We start from the raw sequence: 13888 nt of genomic DNA on the forward strand, positions 1-13888 counted from the left end.
TCTAGATAAATGATTGTTTATTTTTGTAAATTTAAAGAAACCTGATTTTGTATAAATGTATAATACATAGAGGAAACTGTATTCAATAATACACAAAACTTATGAATTATGAACAAATCTTATGGAGTGTAAGATTCAAAAATACATAACAAAATAATAAAATTAACTTTAAATTTCAAAACAAAAAAAACATTTTGTATGGACAAACTTTGTTGTAGTTTGCTAGTTTTGTTCAAGGTATATGTTCATACTTTGTGTAAAAAATATTGTAAATGCTTAAAATTACAAATGAAAATTGATTTGTATAGTATACTGTAGGTAAGTGCAGATTACTAACTTCTTGAAACTGTTCCAGTTACACACATACACATGCATGAAAAAGCTAATGTATTAGCACATAGCACATACTATCACAAACAGGATAGATCAAATTAGGTCATCAATGCTTATCGTGTTTGTAAACCAGTTGTACAGGCACAGTTATTCAGTTTAGACTGATGCTGTCTTTAACTTCTTAAAACCAAACTCTACTGGTTCAGTATAAATAACATGTTGTATATCCAGTTTAATGTACATGGGCTATCTTATCTCAGACCAAGTTAGAGGAATGAAGCTCATTTATTCATTAAACTGTTTGTATGTTTTGCTTCATAATAAAATTATACATTTCAGTTCTATCAAACTGATATAAAATTTTGTTGTTTAACCAAGAATTAAGACGTGTTCAGTCACCCTTCTAACTCCCATGATCTTTATTTAACCTCGGTTCAAGTTATTTATAATGAAAGATTTGTTGAGTAATACTGAAAAAGATATGTTGGATGTAATGGTTTTGTGTTGAATGTAGTACAGTCACCTGCAATTAATCATTTACTTCAAAAACTAACATTTATCATTGATCATAAATGCTGGTGGACCTTAATTGCTTCTTTAATCTCATTCTGTGTAGCAATAGATAGGGTTTTTGTTAATTTCATTTTTGATACTGTAATTATTGTCATAAGTATTATTTTCAGAAATAATTACGTTTATGCATTTTACATGGATGAAGAAGTTAAAAATATCTAATAGAAGTGGAAGAAGAGCAAAAATGTAGCATTGTATTTTTTTAACTTGTGTAAAGTCTGACATAAGTTATATGGCGGAGATGAGGAGGAAAAAAATGCTAAAATGGTAAAAACAGTAAGTTAATGTTTTCTTAAAAATATTACACAGATACATCTTATGCATTAAAAAATTACAGTAACAATTATTACTCAAGTGTACTAAAATATAATCATAAACTGAGTATTTATAAAAGTACCCTATTTTTAACACCAGACGATAAAGTATACTGTTATATAGATACTACATATCATAAGAAAAATTGAAATAAGTTCATGCAAAACTGTAGTATGGAAACAAAGGTGACTCTGTAGACTGTAAATGTTAAGAATCATCAGAAAACAGTCAAAATGTGTTTATTTGAATATATTTATTTATCTTCTTGAATATAATAAAATTTTATTTATGTATGCGTAGAAACAAAATTTCCAGCAAATTATTTATTGTTTATATTTTTGAAATATGGATGTTTTGAAGGTTACTAACTTCTATAATATTTTTCTTCCATAAAAGATCTATGTATACAAGTAGTAGTTTGCTTTCAGAGGAAAAAATTGGAAGTGGATAAAAAAAATTAATCTGTTTATATGTTGAAATTGAGTGTATTGTGTTTTGTGATTTTCTTTTGGTTTTAAAAATGTACATAGTTTTCCCACTTTGCTGAAGAGATATTAACTTTATGTTAAAGGTATTGATTTTTTGATCTTTGATTACTTGTTTTCTATCATCTGAGCTTTTTGAAAGTCAGCTTACTTATAAAATTTTTTTTACAGGTGCATAAAATGTATATTTAAATGTATTATTAGAACTATAAAACTATTGAATTTGTAATCTAGTTCTCTTAATGTAAATTATATTTTTTTACAACTAAGTTAAATCTTTTGTACAGTTATATTAATTATTGCAATCATAATAATTCTGACGATTTGGTTAACAAGCACAAATGTATTGGTAGAAACTCTTTTTCAAATCCTATGGTAAAGATTTAGCTAGTTTGGATATCCTATGTGGCTAGTATTTAAATTTTATACCCTTGGTATGGATTTCTGTACGTGATGAGGAACCTTCCAGGGAAGGTTCTGTTTCAGTTTATTTCTTCTGGGAACTAAATATCCACCCACATGTTTGCTTCCCCATCAGGGGAAGGAGAGCATCCTAGTGGTTGAGTAGTCTAACTCTAATACACCACTTTGGCCTTGAATTTCTGTAGACTGATGGCCATGGGGTGACTTCCTCCCCCCAGTCAATCAGCTGGTCCACTTGGGCTAGGGTCAACCAAGTACCAGTGTTGGACGTTTTCAATGGGTGTTGTGGACATAGTGTCTGATGTTCGTATTTGGGTATAGTGCTCATGAAATCCTGGCATTGCTGCAGTATCTTTGTTTGGCATTGTAGTGCATCCCCTCATAGGGTTCCATGGTAGGTGGGGTCAGTGGGTGCTGAAACATTCTCTTTTTTATTATGGATCCTCCAAATAAAAACTTAAATAGTGAGAAAACAGTACATAGGTAGATGACCATATCTTAAATTCTCAGCAGCAATCTTCAACATCTGTAACACCTGTACCTCATTTTCTTATACTACATTTTCTTTCAGACAAACCTTTAGGATAGATGTTTCCTATTTGCATTCAGAAGGGACTAGAGGGACTTTCTGGCTCTCCAGAGTCAGTGAAGAGGCTTTGCTCTGGTGACATATTTGTGGAAACATCCATATCTCAACACAGTGAACTCCTCTTGCATTCAAAGGCAATTGAATTGTTGAGGTTATGCCTCATGCTACTTTGAATTCATCACGAGGAGTTATTGTTGAGGGATTTGAAGAACATCCTTGAGTTGGAGATTCTCGCTTGTTTCTCCACCCATGGAGTTTCTGCAGTGAGGCGTACCTCCACTTGCAAAGATGGAATTATGATACTGACCATTGTTCTCATTCTGACATTTACATCACTATGTCCACCTGCCACTTTCAAGGCAGGTTATCTTAATTGCAAGGTATGACCATACATTCTAAACCCACCATGGCTTATTACAGTCCCCAAATGACACCTGTTTTTAAGTCATCTGAGAAAAGCAGATACTCCTGATTGGAAATACTGTGTCATTTACTAAACATCTCTTGAACCATCCTTCCATTCCTGTTTATACAGATGGCTCAAAATCAGGTGACTCTGTGGGCTCTGCCATGCTTTATGGTGGTTTGGTGGTTGTGCTCAGAATCCCCTCTACAGCTTCGGTGTTCACTGCTGAACTGTACTCCATTTCTTATGTCCTGGATCACATAGTATCTAAACAGTACTCAAATTGCACTATGTATACTGACTCACTTAGTTCTCTACTGGTCCTGGAATCACTTCACGCTGGTTCACACCCTATTCTTGCCGATATTCAAAACTGACTTCCCATTTTTCTTTAACATCTTCTATTCAGTTTTTCTGGATACCAGACCATGTTGATATTTGCATGAATGGCCTCGTTGACACCTTGGCTAAATCTATCTGCTCTGGCACTATCACTGCTGTGCCTGTTACAGACATGGTCTATGGTCCTGTATTCAAGGCTTGGCTCCATGCCATATGCCAGTTGACTTGGAGTGAGCAATGTGAAAAGAAGCTTTTCAAAATAAAACCCTCTATTGGACTTTGGCTGTCTTGCTTCCATAAGGATTAGAAAGAGGAAGTTGTCCTAACAAGACTACACATTGGTCAGTTTTTTTAACTCATCGTTTTCTTTTATCTGGGATTGATGCACCAATGTGTTGTCTGTGTGACACTCAGGTCGGAGTAAGTCGCATTTTACTGTCTTGCCATTGTTACAACTCTGAACTATTAATGTGTTTCCTTTTTAAGAATTAAAGTACAACTAGTTCGATTTGAAATTAGAAAATGGCCGTAACATCAAATAATTCAAAACCAGGACTGGAAAGGCCAACTTCATATATCTGACACTCGTATTTGAACTACCTGTTAGTCATCCTGGTAAGTTTATAATAGTTAAAATTTTGCTACAGAAAGTCTTTTGAAACTTGTATTACTTTACTTTCTGAAAACGGTAGTGACTTCAAATAACTCGAAACCAGAACTTTGGCTGTCTTGCTTCCATAAGGATAGTAAAGAGGAAGTTGTTCTAACTAGACTACGCACGGGTCACAGTTTTTTAACTCTTCATTTTCTTTTATATGTAACTGATGCACCAGTGTCTGTGTAATGCTCAGGTCACAATAAGTCACATTTTACTGTCTTGCTGTTATGGCTCTCAACAATGGCACCATTTTAAACATATTTTGTCCCAAGGTTTATCCACAATGTTATACTCTTGTTGATGATGGTGACACTGTCCACCTTAGAAATGTTTTTAGTTTTTTAAAGGCCATTAATCTTTTTAATGCTGTTTAAGTTTTTTAATTTATACATTAGACTTTTTTTTAATGTGATTCCCATTTAGGAATCAAAGTAAATCCAGTTTGATTTGAAACTAGAAAGTGACCATAACATCAAATAACTTGAAATCAGGACTGTAAAGGTCAACTTTAGGTGTCTAATGTTTATGTTTGAACAACCTGTTAGTCATCCTGGCGAGTTATGAGAATTAAAATTTATGCTACAGAAAGTCCTTTACAACTTCTGTTACTGTAGTTTTTTCTCACTGCTGTAGACTAGAAGTAAAAATTGGATTTAATGCTATTTATGTTTTTAATTTAAAAATTAAACTTTTGTTTTACCTTTAATTTTCTTTTATGAATTTTAATAACTTTAATTTCAACATTTTACTGGATGTTTGGTGCAGATTGTCTAGTTGCTTTGCACCATAAAGCACCAAACCAATCAACCAATCAAATTTTATATTTAAATTTTCAGCTGGTGATAATGTAGAACTGGCAGCTAGTAGGCTACTTGTACTGTTAAAAAATGCTGAGTTAAGTGCTGAGGATAGCCAGATGCTAATTGATGTACTTCTGACTAAGCAGAATGAAGATGCAGTTGTGTGGACAAAGGTACGTATGTTTGTTTTTTTTGTATTCCGTGTTTGGTAGCAACTTGTGTATATATACATATGGGATTAAAATTTGTCTTACTCTTTTTCATTCTGTACATGGACTTGTTCATTTTGACCAGTTTTGTAACCATTGTAAACTGTGAATTTGTACTTACTATAAGTGAATTTATTTGGTGTATCTTCATGAATTTAGCAAGATTTTAGTAAGCATTAAGAGTTTGTTGTACTTAAAAAATGAGGTTTTTAACAGAGTATTTGTGATGGATTTATCTGTGAATTCATGAAACTGTTAGTATGTGATAGGTGAATATCAAGAATCAAAATAAGGGATAGTCTTTTTTTCAAGAATGACTGCACATTATAAGAGATAATTGCCATTATTTTTCTTAAGAGATTTAGGCCTCTAACTTTTCACAACTGTTTGAATTTAATTTTGCTTTATTGCTCTGTGAATAGGGTTTGTCTTGTGGTGCTAGCAAAAAACACCCAGTGGAATACAGAGAGCTTAGGATAAACACTTCCAGACTACATCATTCTTGATGATGAGAAACCCACTTGAAATAAAATAAAATGCAATGCAAGAACTGCCACAACTTCTATATGGGAGAAACAAGCAGAAAAATTGAAATTAGATTCAAAGGAAAAAAAACATTTTAACACTGCATATCAAATAAACATAACATAACCATTGAAAACACCTAGATGCTAAGTAGGGAAACAAATGTAAACAAACAAAATCAAAGAAACCATAATTTTTCAACAATAAAACTAAAAGCAATATAAAGGAACACCTTTATAACTATACTAATTAATAGCCTAACATCTGACTGCAATGCCCCCTACAATTTTGTACTTGTTTACATTCTTATCCTTAAATACATGGGTCCAGTTAAGGTCAGTTGCAAACTTTTGTTAATCTGAAGATGACCTAAGAAGGTCAGAATGTTGTGAATACCCCATAACAGCTGTTCTGAGGTGCACAGACTGCATTATTAACATTTATTTGCTTGTCTGTTTGTTTTGAATTTCTCGCAAAGCTATTCAAGGGCTCTCTGCACTAGCCCTCCCTAATTTAGCAGTATAAGACTAGAGGGAAGGCAGCTAGTCATCATCACCCACTCCCAACTATTGGGCTACTCTTTTAATACAAGTAGTTGGATTAACAGTCACATTATAACCCTTACAGCTGAAAGGACGAGCATGTTTGGTGCGACAGGGATTCGAACCTGTAACCCTTAGATAACGAGTCAAACGCCTTAACCCACCTACCCATGCTGAGTCTTTCAACTGCTTATATTTTGTATTTAACTTGGTGTGATAGATATTTTTTACTTTTAAGGTTTTTTATTTAATCTACCAAAATTTTAATTTGGTATTGTAGTTACTTTTGTTAAAAACAAACAAACATGTATCGCAATAAGTAAGAATATACATTAGAAATTTAGAACACTAACTTTAGGCCAGCTTGTAGCTGTGTGCCTACTTTTGCAACCCAGTTTTTGTACAGCTTTGGAATATGAATTTAAAAAAACTAAAGACATCATTCACTAGATTAAATTGCAGGAAAACTTCTCTTGTGAAATATGGCTTTATAAATAGCCTTTAGGTAGGTTAAGAAAATTTGATTACTTTATGAATTGGAGCTTTCAGTCAAAACCATCAGGCTCAGAGAGCAAATTATTGACATTTATGGCTTAAACAGAAGTAATTATATGATATATGTAGTGTACAATTTGCTTTTTCTGTTGATTATAAACATGACCAGTAACAAAATCAAAAAGAATTATGAATGTTTTTTGAAAGACAGGATGTGGAAGGTGTGTTTGACATGTTTCATGGAAACTGGATGTTTGGAGGCTAAATATTTGATAAAAATGTAATTTGTGACTTGCAAGATCACATAGTTTAAATAAATATTAATGGGACAATTTAGAATGCAGAGAAGTTAAGATTGAGAACTTATTTGCTTTTGAAATTAAAGATTAAAAACTTTAAAAATTTGAATCGTAAACTAGACTTTGATACCAGTTTTATTGGTATTCTTTGATAATAAAGCTGTTTAATTAAATTTTGATTGCAACTCTTAAAAGACTGACTTGTGCACTTTGATCTGCTCATATCTGTAGAATTAATCCCAGTACTACTACATGGATTTCTTAAGTTTCAACAGTGTTTAGGAAAATTCTTTTTGAAAGTTAAAAATTGAAAAATGTCCTCATTTCTGAAATTTCATACACATTTTAGGAATCTCCTTTTAGATTTTGAGGTAACTCAATTTATAAGAGTAGAAGTAAAATAGAGTATCACTGAGGAAACATCTGCTAGAGACAACTTAAATAAACAGGAATTGCATTTAGTAACCAGCTTAAAAAACACCTGCTAAAAGAAATGTTTGTCTAATTCTCTTTACAGATGTATTTGATAGAAAACGAAGGCTGAAAGAGAACCATTTATATAGAAACTGTGTAGTTGTGGATTTTTAGGCTAACATTCTGAAAACTACTGTTGTTAGATTAGGTTTACCATTTGGAAAGAGCAACATTTTTACACTTTAAGGTTATAGACATATGAACCAAAGTATAAGTATAATTTTTACAGTTCTCTTAATAAATTGCATTAAAGTTTTATCTTTTTTTTTAATCTAATAAATTTAAAATAATTAATACTTATTGCATAAAGTGTTAATTTTTGGCTTGTGTTGGATATCTCATTGTTAGCAAATACTGGTAATTTAATCCTGAAGCAACTATATTCACTATTACGTGAAAAGGTGATAAAAAGTTATGAATTTTATCATAGTGTACCAAGTATTTTGTATATTAGAAAGAATACTACTGGTTCTTTCCTAGATCAGTGAAAAGGTATTTTATTGGCTGTCTCACTTAATCAAACATCTCAATAGCTCAGGAAACTTGATGTGTTAGTGAGAGAAGTCATTAGATTTAAGAAGCAATGACAAAGGTAACATCCTTGTTGCCATTTTAAGTAGTATAAGCTTTTCATAACAATACCTCATAGCAAACTAAATCCTAAGATGTTTAAGGCACTTTTATCTTTTGTGCTAAACTGTCAGTTGGAACAGTGGTGATTACTTCTATGTGCAGAATTTGTATGATGTTTTTAAAAATACTGGAACAGATTTTTTTTATAAAATACCACTTGATGTCATAATCTAATTTTGATGTATTTAACATTTAATGTGGTCAGACACAAAAAAACATATCTTAAAAACTGCTTAGTAACAATTTTCTTAATTTAATGTTTTATTTTAAATCTCTTAAATATATTGGGTTGAGGAATAATTCGTGAGCATTTTTCAAGTTAACAAAATATATTCATAAATGAAAAGATTTTGCAAAATATTTCATGTCATTTGGTAGATAATTTTTTGCTCTAATAGATGGTGTGTTTGATTTTCATATGTCTTTAATTTTTGCTTTCATTTTCAGCTCATTAAATGGAATGTCAAGTGGACAAAATCGAGCATTTTCGACACCATCTGCTTTTTGCATTTAATTTCTTGCAATTTCGTTTAAAACAATGCATACTATATACCTAGGTATTACATGAAATAAAGTATCATAATAAATGTTTTGGGTGTAATGTGTTCATGCATTGAAGTATTGTATAGTCTTGCATGTAATGCTTGAATGAAATTATTTAAAAACACTCACAAATTATTCCTCAACCTAATAGATACTCATTTTGAATTCCAGGAAGATTTTAAGTTTCAAAAGTAAATGAATGTATTTTGTAAACCATATTGAGGTTTTTGCCAGGATAGCCAAAATGTACTTTATTTAGTCAGAATGATTGTTATGTTACATAAACATTTCTCTAATTTACATCTAAGAGTATTTTTAAGCCTACTAACATCTTTCTCACAAGAAAGTATGTGCTTCTTTCAAATAGAAGAATGATCCAGTGGTTAATCTAAAGAAACAACTTCAAGAACGTGAACAGCAGTTAGAGTCAGAACAGTGTCAAGCACAAGCTATTAGTGCTAAAATGAGAGAGCTGAAACAGGAACTAAATAAAGAAAAAACACGTTCTTCAGGACTTGAACGCACCTTACGAGAAAAGCTTGGGCAACACCAAGAAGAAATAAAATCTCTACAATCTAGCATTCAAATTAGTCAAGACCAGCACAAAAAAGAAGTTTCTTCTTTTCAAGCAAATATCCAACAAGTGTGTTCCATATTTCATTTTAACAACATTGTTTGCTCTTGTCCCAGTAAAAAATTTGTACAAGTTGGTTTATGAAGTCGCTGAACTAAAATAGTTAACCAGATTTGCTAGACTAATGTATCTTATGTTCTAAAGGGTGCTGATGTGAAGTGACAAGATTTCATTTGCTGTACTTTGAGTTATGTTTTTAGGGTGCTGTTTACTAATTATCTCCTTTAGAATGTATATTTAATTTTTTGTATTAATTTTTAAAATATATTAACATGGAGAAAAGCCATTATTAGGCTACAGTATCATCATATAGACACAACACAGAAAATTTTGCTTGTTTTTTCAGTTGCAGAGAAAGATAACAGAAGAGCAGGCACCCACAATCCAGAGACTTCAAGAAGAAAATAACACACTAAAACAGAACCTATCCAGATTAGAAAAAGAGTGAGTTTATTCATGTTGAAATTGTTGAGCAACTTAATCATTGTTTCCTTTATCCTTATTACTTTTTGGATTTTTAGAAATATTCAGTAATACAGTGTTAATAAATTTAATTTGACTCAATAAGATACTGAAAGTATTGTTTTGGAGAATAATGCCTATTATAGGTGTTTAATTATTTGCTTAGGAGTTGTAGCAGGGTGGAATTATCACAATTATCACATGAGTTGGATCAAGCAAAGTCAGCTAAAGAACTTTATGAGGCTAAACAAAATACTTTGCTGAAGACAAATGAAGAACTCCAACAAGAAAAAGAAAAACTTCAAGAATGTGTACAGAAACTCAAAGAGGAAGAATGCAAGAATACCCAACAAGTCAGCAAATTGACACAGGAAATTGAGAACTTGAGAACCTCATTTCACAACATTGAAAATGATAACAGTTCTCTGAAACAACAACTAGAAGAAGCAAGGCAACAAGGTGTTGACAAAGAAAGAAATATGAAAGAACTTTATGACTCCATCGAGGTACGTTTCAATCTGTATATTTGCAGTAACTTATAAGAAATATACTTAACTTTAATGTAGTAAATAAAAAAAATCAAGAGTTGATGAATGTGGTCATTGTTCTTTGCGCAGGGAGGGACAAAACTCCTGTTCTTTCCATTTTTATTTTTTATTTTTTTTTAACTGAATTATTTAAAGCTGTGTAGATTGGCACAGATCTGAGGGGTTATTCTATTATTTTCAAAAATATTAATAAAATGAACAACCATATGATATCAAGAAATAATTGTTATACATCAGTTCTTTTATTTGGCTGATCTGTAATTATCGTAAAAGCTTTTCTTTCAGTTTTTCTGAAGTCAGAATAGTTGCAGTCTACAGAAATTCAGTTGTGGTCTTAGCCAATTACCAGTTATTTCTACTACAACAATACGAATGATACTTAAATGTTTCAATATATTTTAAAAATGTGTACTGTTATAAAAAAAGAAAAAGAAAGGGCTCAGTTCTGATCCTTGAAGGACTCTTACATTTGCTGGAAATATCTTAGGCTTTTACCAAATTTATTACAAATGTTTTCATTTCTTCATACATAGCCTAGACCAGCTTCACATACAGCTTTAGTGTATTCCTTTTTCATTGACTTTTTTTTTGGATGGGTCACAAGTCAAAGGACTATCATCATGTTTGTTGACTCACATTCAAAACTTTATTGAACTACTGTTACATGAATTTACATCAATAAGCTTAGTACCAAACTAGATTATTATAAATTTTAGTATTATACATTATTCAGTTTAATTTAAAATAAATATGAAAAAAATAGTTAAACATTGATTTTTGTGTCACATAGCATGTTGAATACAGCACTGGTTCAAGTGAGATTTTTGTGATGCCAAAATACGAAATCTATAGTTTCAAATGAATTATGAACTCAAGTTTACAAGCTGAGATTTTCATTTTGCTGAGATATCACTTGTGTATTAAATTGGACACAGTGACCCCACTTGTCTTTCTGTTTTTGGAAGTGTTCTTTTATACACACTTACTTCAATATATATGACATGGGAATAACCAATCAGAAGCTTAGAATGTCCACCTAGTAGTTTTCTCAGTCATTTTAAGTGTTAGGTCACAATGTTCTTTAATCAAGATTTCAAGCAAGTAGATTTTACTTTCAGTCTATTTGAAATTTTGTTTCTTTTTAAGACTGAAATACAGCTTAGTTACTAAGCTTTATAAATGATAGTGGAGTTCTGTGGTATTGATGTAGTACTTTAAGATTTTTGGTTATTCAACTGTATATATAAAACTTTTTAAAAATGTTGTTTCACATCTTCTACATATGAAAGTTTAAAAGGTTTGGCAATTTGTATCAGGCAACAATCCAGTACAAAGGTCGTAAATAGAAGAGATAATTGTTTGCTTTATTTCATTTACTTTTTATATTTGAAGACAAATTTTAACTTATTTCTAAATAGTAATAATATATATACATATATAAAGTATAATGATTGAAAAGTGACTGTGTATTACAAAATGCTACTCAACTAAAAAAAAAAAACGAAAAACCATCCAAGACAAGGTCACTTTGTGTAAACTAAAGCTCAGTTTTGAATTGGATATGGTAACATGAGTGCACATGTGCCCTATTATTGTAACTTCTGTATTGTTAGCTAGACATGATTGAAAGATCAGTGTAATAAAAATAATAAATATATGTAAATGTATGACATGAGATTTGAGGTATTTAGTCTAAACATTTGTTTTTGTGTTATAATCTGTTGTCATTCTAGAATGAAAGAAGCATAATTTATATTTCCTGATTTGTTTTAATGGTAGATATGAGATTGTTCAATTCTACCAAACCTGTACAGAGATTCAATAGTGAAAATAACAAAGTATAAAGTTTTTTTGTTTTTTTTAAATACATTTGTTAACTAACTAGGTATTATAAAGGTTTTGCATAAGAAATTTGAAATTTTTTCTGATGCATGAAAGTATTTTTAATCTTAAAATAAATGTTTTGCAATTTGGATAGGCAGCATGCAATGAAAAAATGTATGAGAAAAATATAGCTTAACATACATTAAAACTAAAAATAATTTGATATTTTATATATGAAAGCACTGTAATGTTTACTGATGATCTGGCAAATTTTGTTAATGTATGCTTACTAATTTAAAAGTTATAGCATAAAAACTGTAACAAGCACAAAATTGTTAAAAGATTTGTCCCAGAGACTGAACCCATGCTAAAAGAGTTAAGCACCACCATATCTCTCTTGGCACTGTCAAAAATTTTTTTCAGATCAGTGAATACTGTGTACATGTTTTCTTTGCCCCTCCAAACTTCTCTATCAATCCCCTCAATGAGAATATAGCAATTGTTGTTGATCTCTGAAGAGTCTACCAGGCATAAACTCAAATTGTTCTGTTCTTATTGCTATCTCTTATTTACACTTCAATAGTTTCTGCAGTCTTGCATGTTGTCTTTCCTTTTGATTATTGGCACAAGAATACCCTGCCTCCAGTTATTTGGTACCTTCCATTCTGTCATTATAACATCAAAAAGAGCACAGTATCTGTAACCCTAACTTTCCTAAATCTGTGGGTTTTTTGTACCTTTTCCTAGTTTCTACCATTCATTTTCTTCATTTGTTAGGTGTTTAAAGAATGTTCCTATTTTATTTTTGATATTTTCTTTGTTTCTTTTTATTGACTACTGTGTGTGTATGCCTGCAGATCCTCCTTTATATTGGTTTGCTGGCATCTCCTAAACTTTAACTCCTCACTATTTTATACTCCTAATTTCATTGCCATGACTCCCTTGGGATACAGTTTCTTCTTTTAGTCTCCAAGTCCTAATAAGCCTTTTTTAGAACCTCCTCCATATCTGTCTTTTTTTATCCTACTGAATCTGCTTGAACTCCTGGTAAAAAAACTTCTTTGACGTATCTAGTTCTTTTAGTCTCCACCAGCCCTGTAATTGCCCTGAAAAGAAAAAAAAAACTTTTATATCTTTCTAAAATGACTGCATATTGTAACAAAACAATACAACTGTTTACACTAAATAGCTTAAGTTTTGTAACAGTATATCTTTCTATTTAATTTTACTGTTTTATTACTTTTGAACCATGTTTAACTAATATACAAATTCTAAATCACTCAGTGTAGCTTACTTTACTCTATGGAACAGTGTAATTCACAAACTACTTGCAATAATTCATTGAATAATTTTATTTTTTCATTATCATATCTAATGTAACCTTACTTAACCTAATAACTTTTTTTACATTTTAGTTACTTTTATAACAATAAGTAAATTAATACAAAACAAGAAATATAGTTATATTTGACCACCTTTTTTTGGGGATGGTGTTGGTGAAATGTTAGCATACTTTTTTTTATGATGGTATTAGTATACTTAATAGGCTTAGTAACTAAGATGAAAGGGGTTTGTAATGATTCTCTTGTTGATCTGAACCCTGAAAGATAAATTTTCAGACTGAAAACAAAGTAGCATGATACATCATGTGATATATTAAGTTTCTGCCTTTCTATTGGTTATACATGATATAAAACATCAGAGAAAATTATTGCCATTGTTGAAAAAAAAAGGTTGTGACAGGTGGGTATAACAAATGGACCTAATTTTCTATTT

The 13888-nt window shown here is 31.1% G+C and overlaps 1 protein-coding gene across 4 annotated transcripts in view; it reads left to right on the forward strand.

The window, feature by feature from the left end:
* The window catches only part of LOC143255080 (uncharacterized), a 71592-nt gene that overhangs the window by 19977 nt on the left and 37727 nt on the right, over positions 1-13888 (forward strand). For 3 of the 4 annotated variants that reach the window (XM_076510185.1, XM_076510193.1, XM_076510176.1), the window contains exons 3-6: positions 4961-5097; positions 9012-9287; positions 9625-9722; positions 9907-10246. In XM_076510185.1, coding sequence (XP_076366300.1) covers positions 4961-5097; positions 9012-9287; positions 9625-9722; positions 9907-10246 — 851 coding nt within the window. The remainder of the gene's footprint in view (positions 1-4960; positions 5098-9011; positions 9288-9624; positions 9723-9906; positions 10247-13888) is intronic. The other variant, XM_076510202.1, reaches the window with a different exon arrangement.

Source organism: Tachypleus tridentatus, chromosome 1, assembly GCF_004210375.1.
Source record: "Tachypleus tridentatus isolate NWPU-2018 chromosome 1, ASM421037v1, whole genome shotgun sequence".
Classification (NCBI taxonomy): Eukaryota; Metazoa; Arthropoda; class Merostomata; order Xiphosura; family Limulidae; genus Tachypleus; species Tachypleus tridentatus.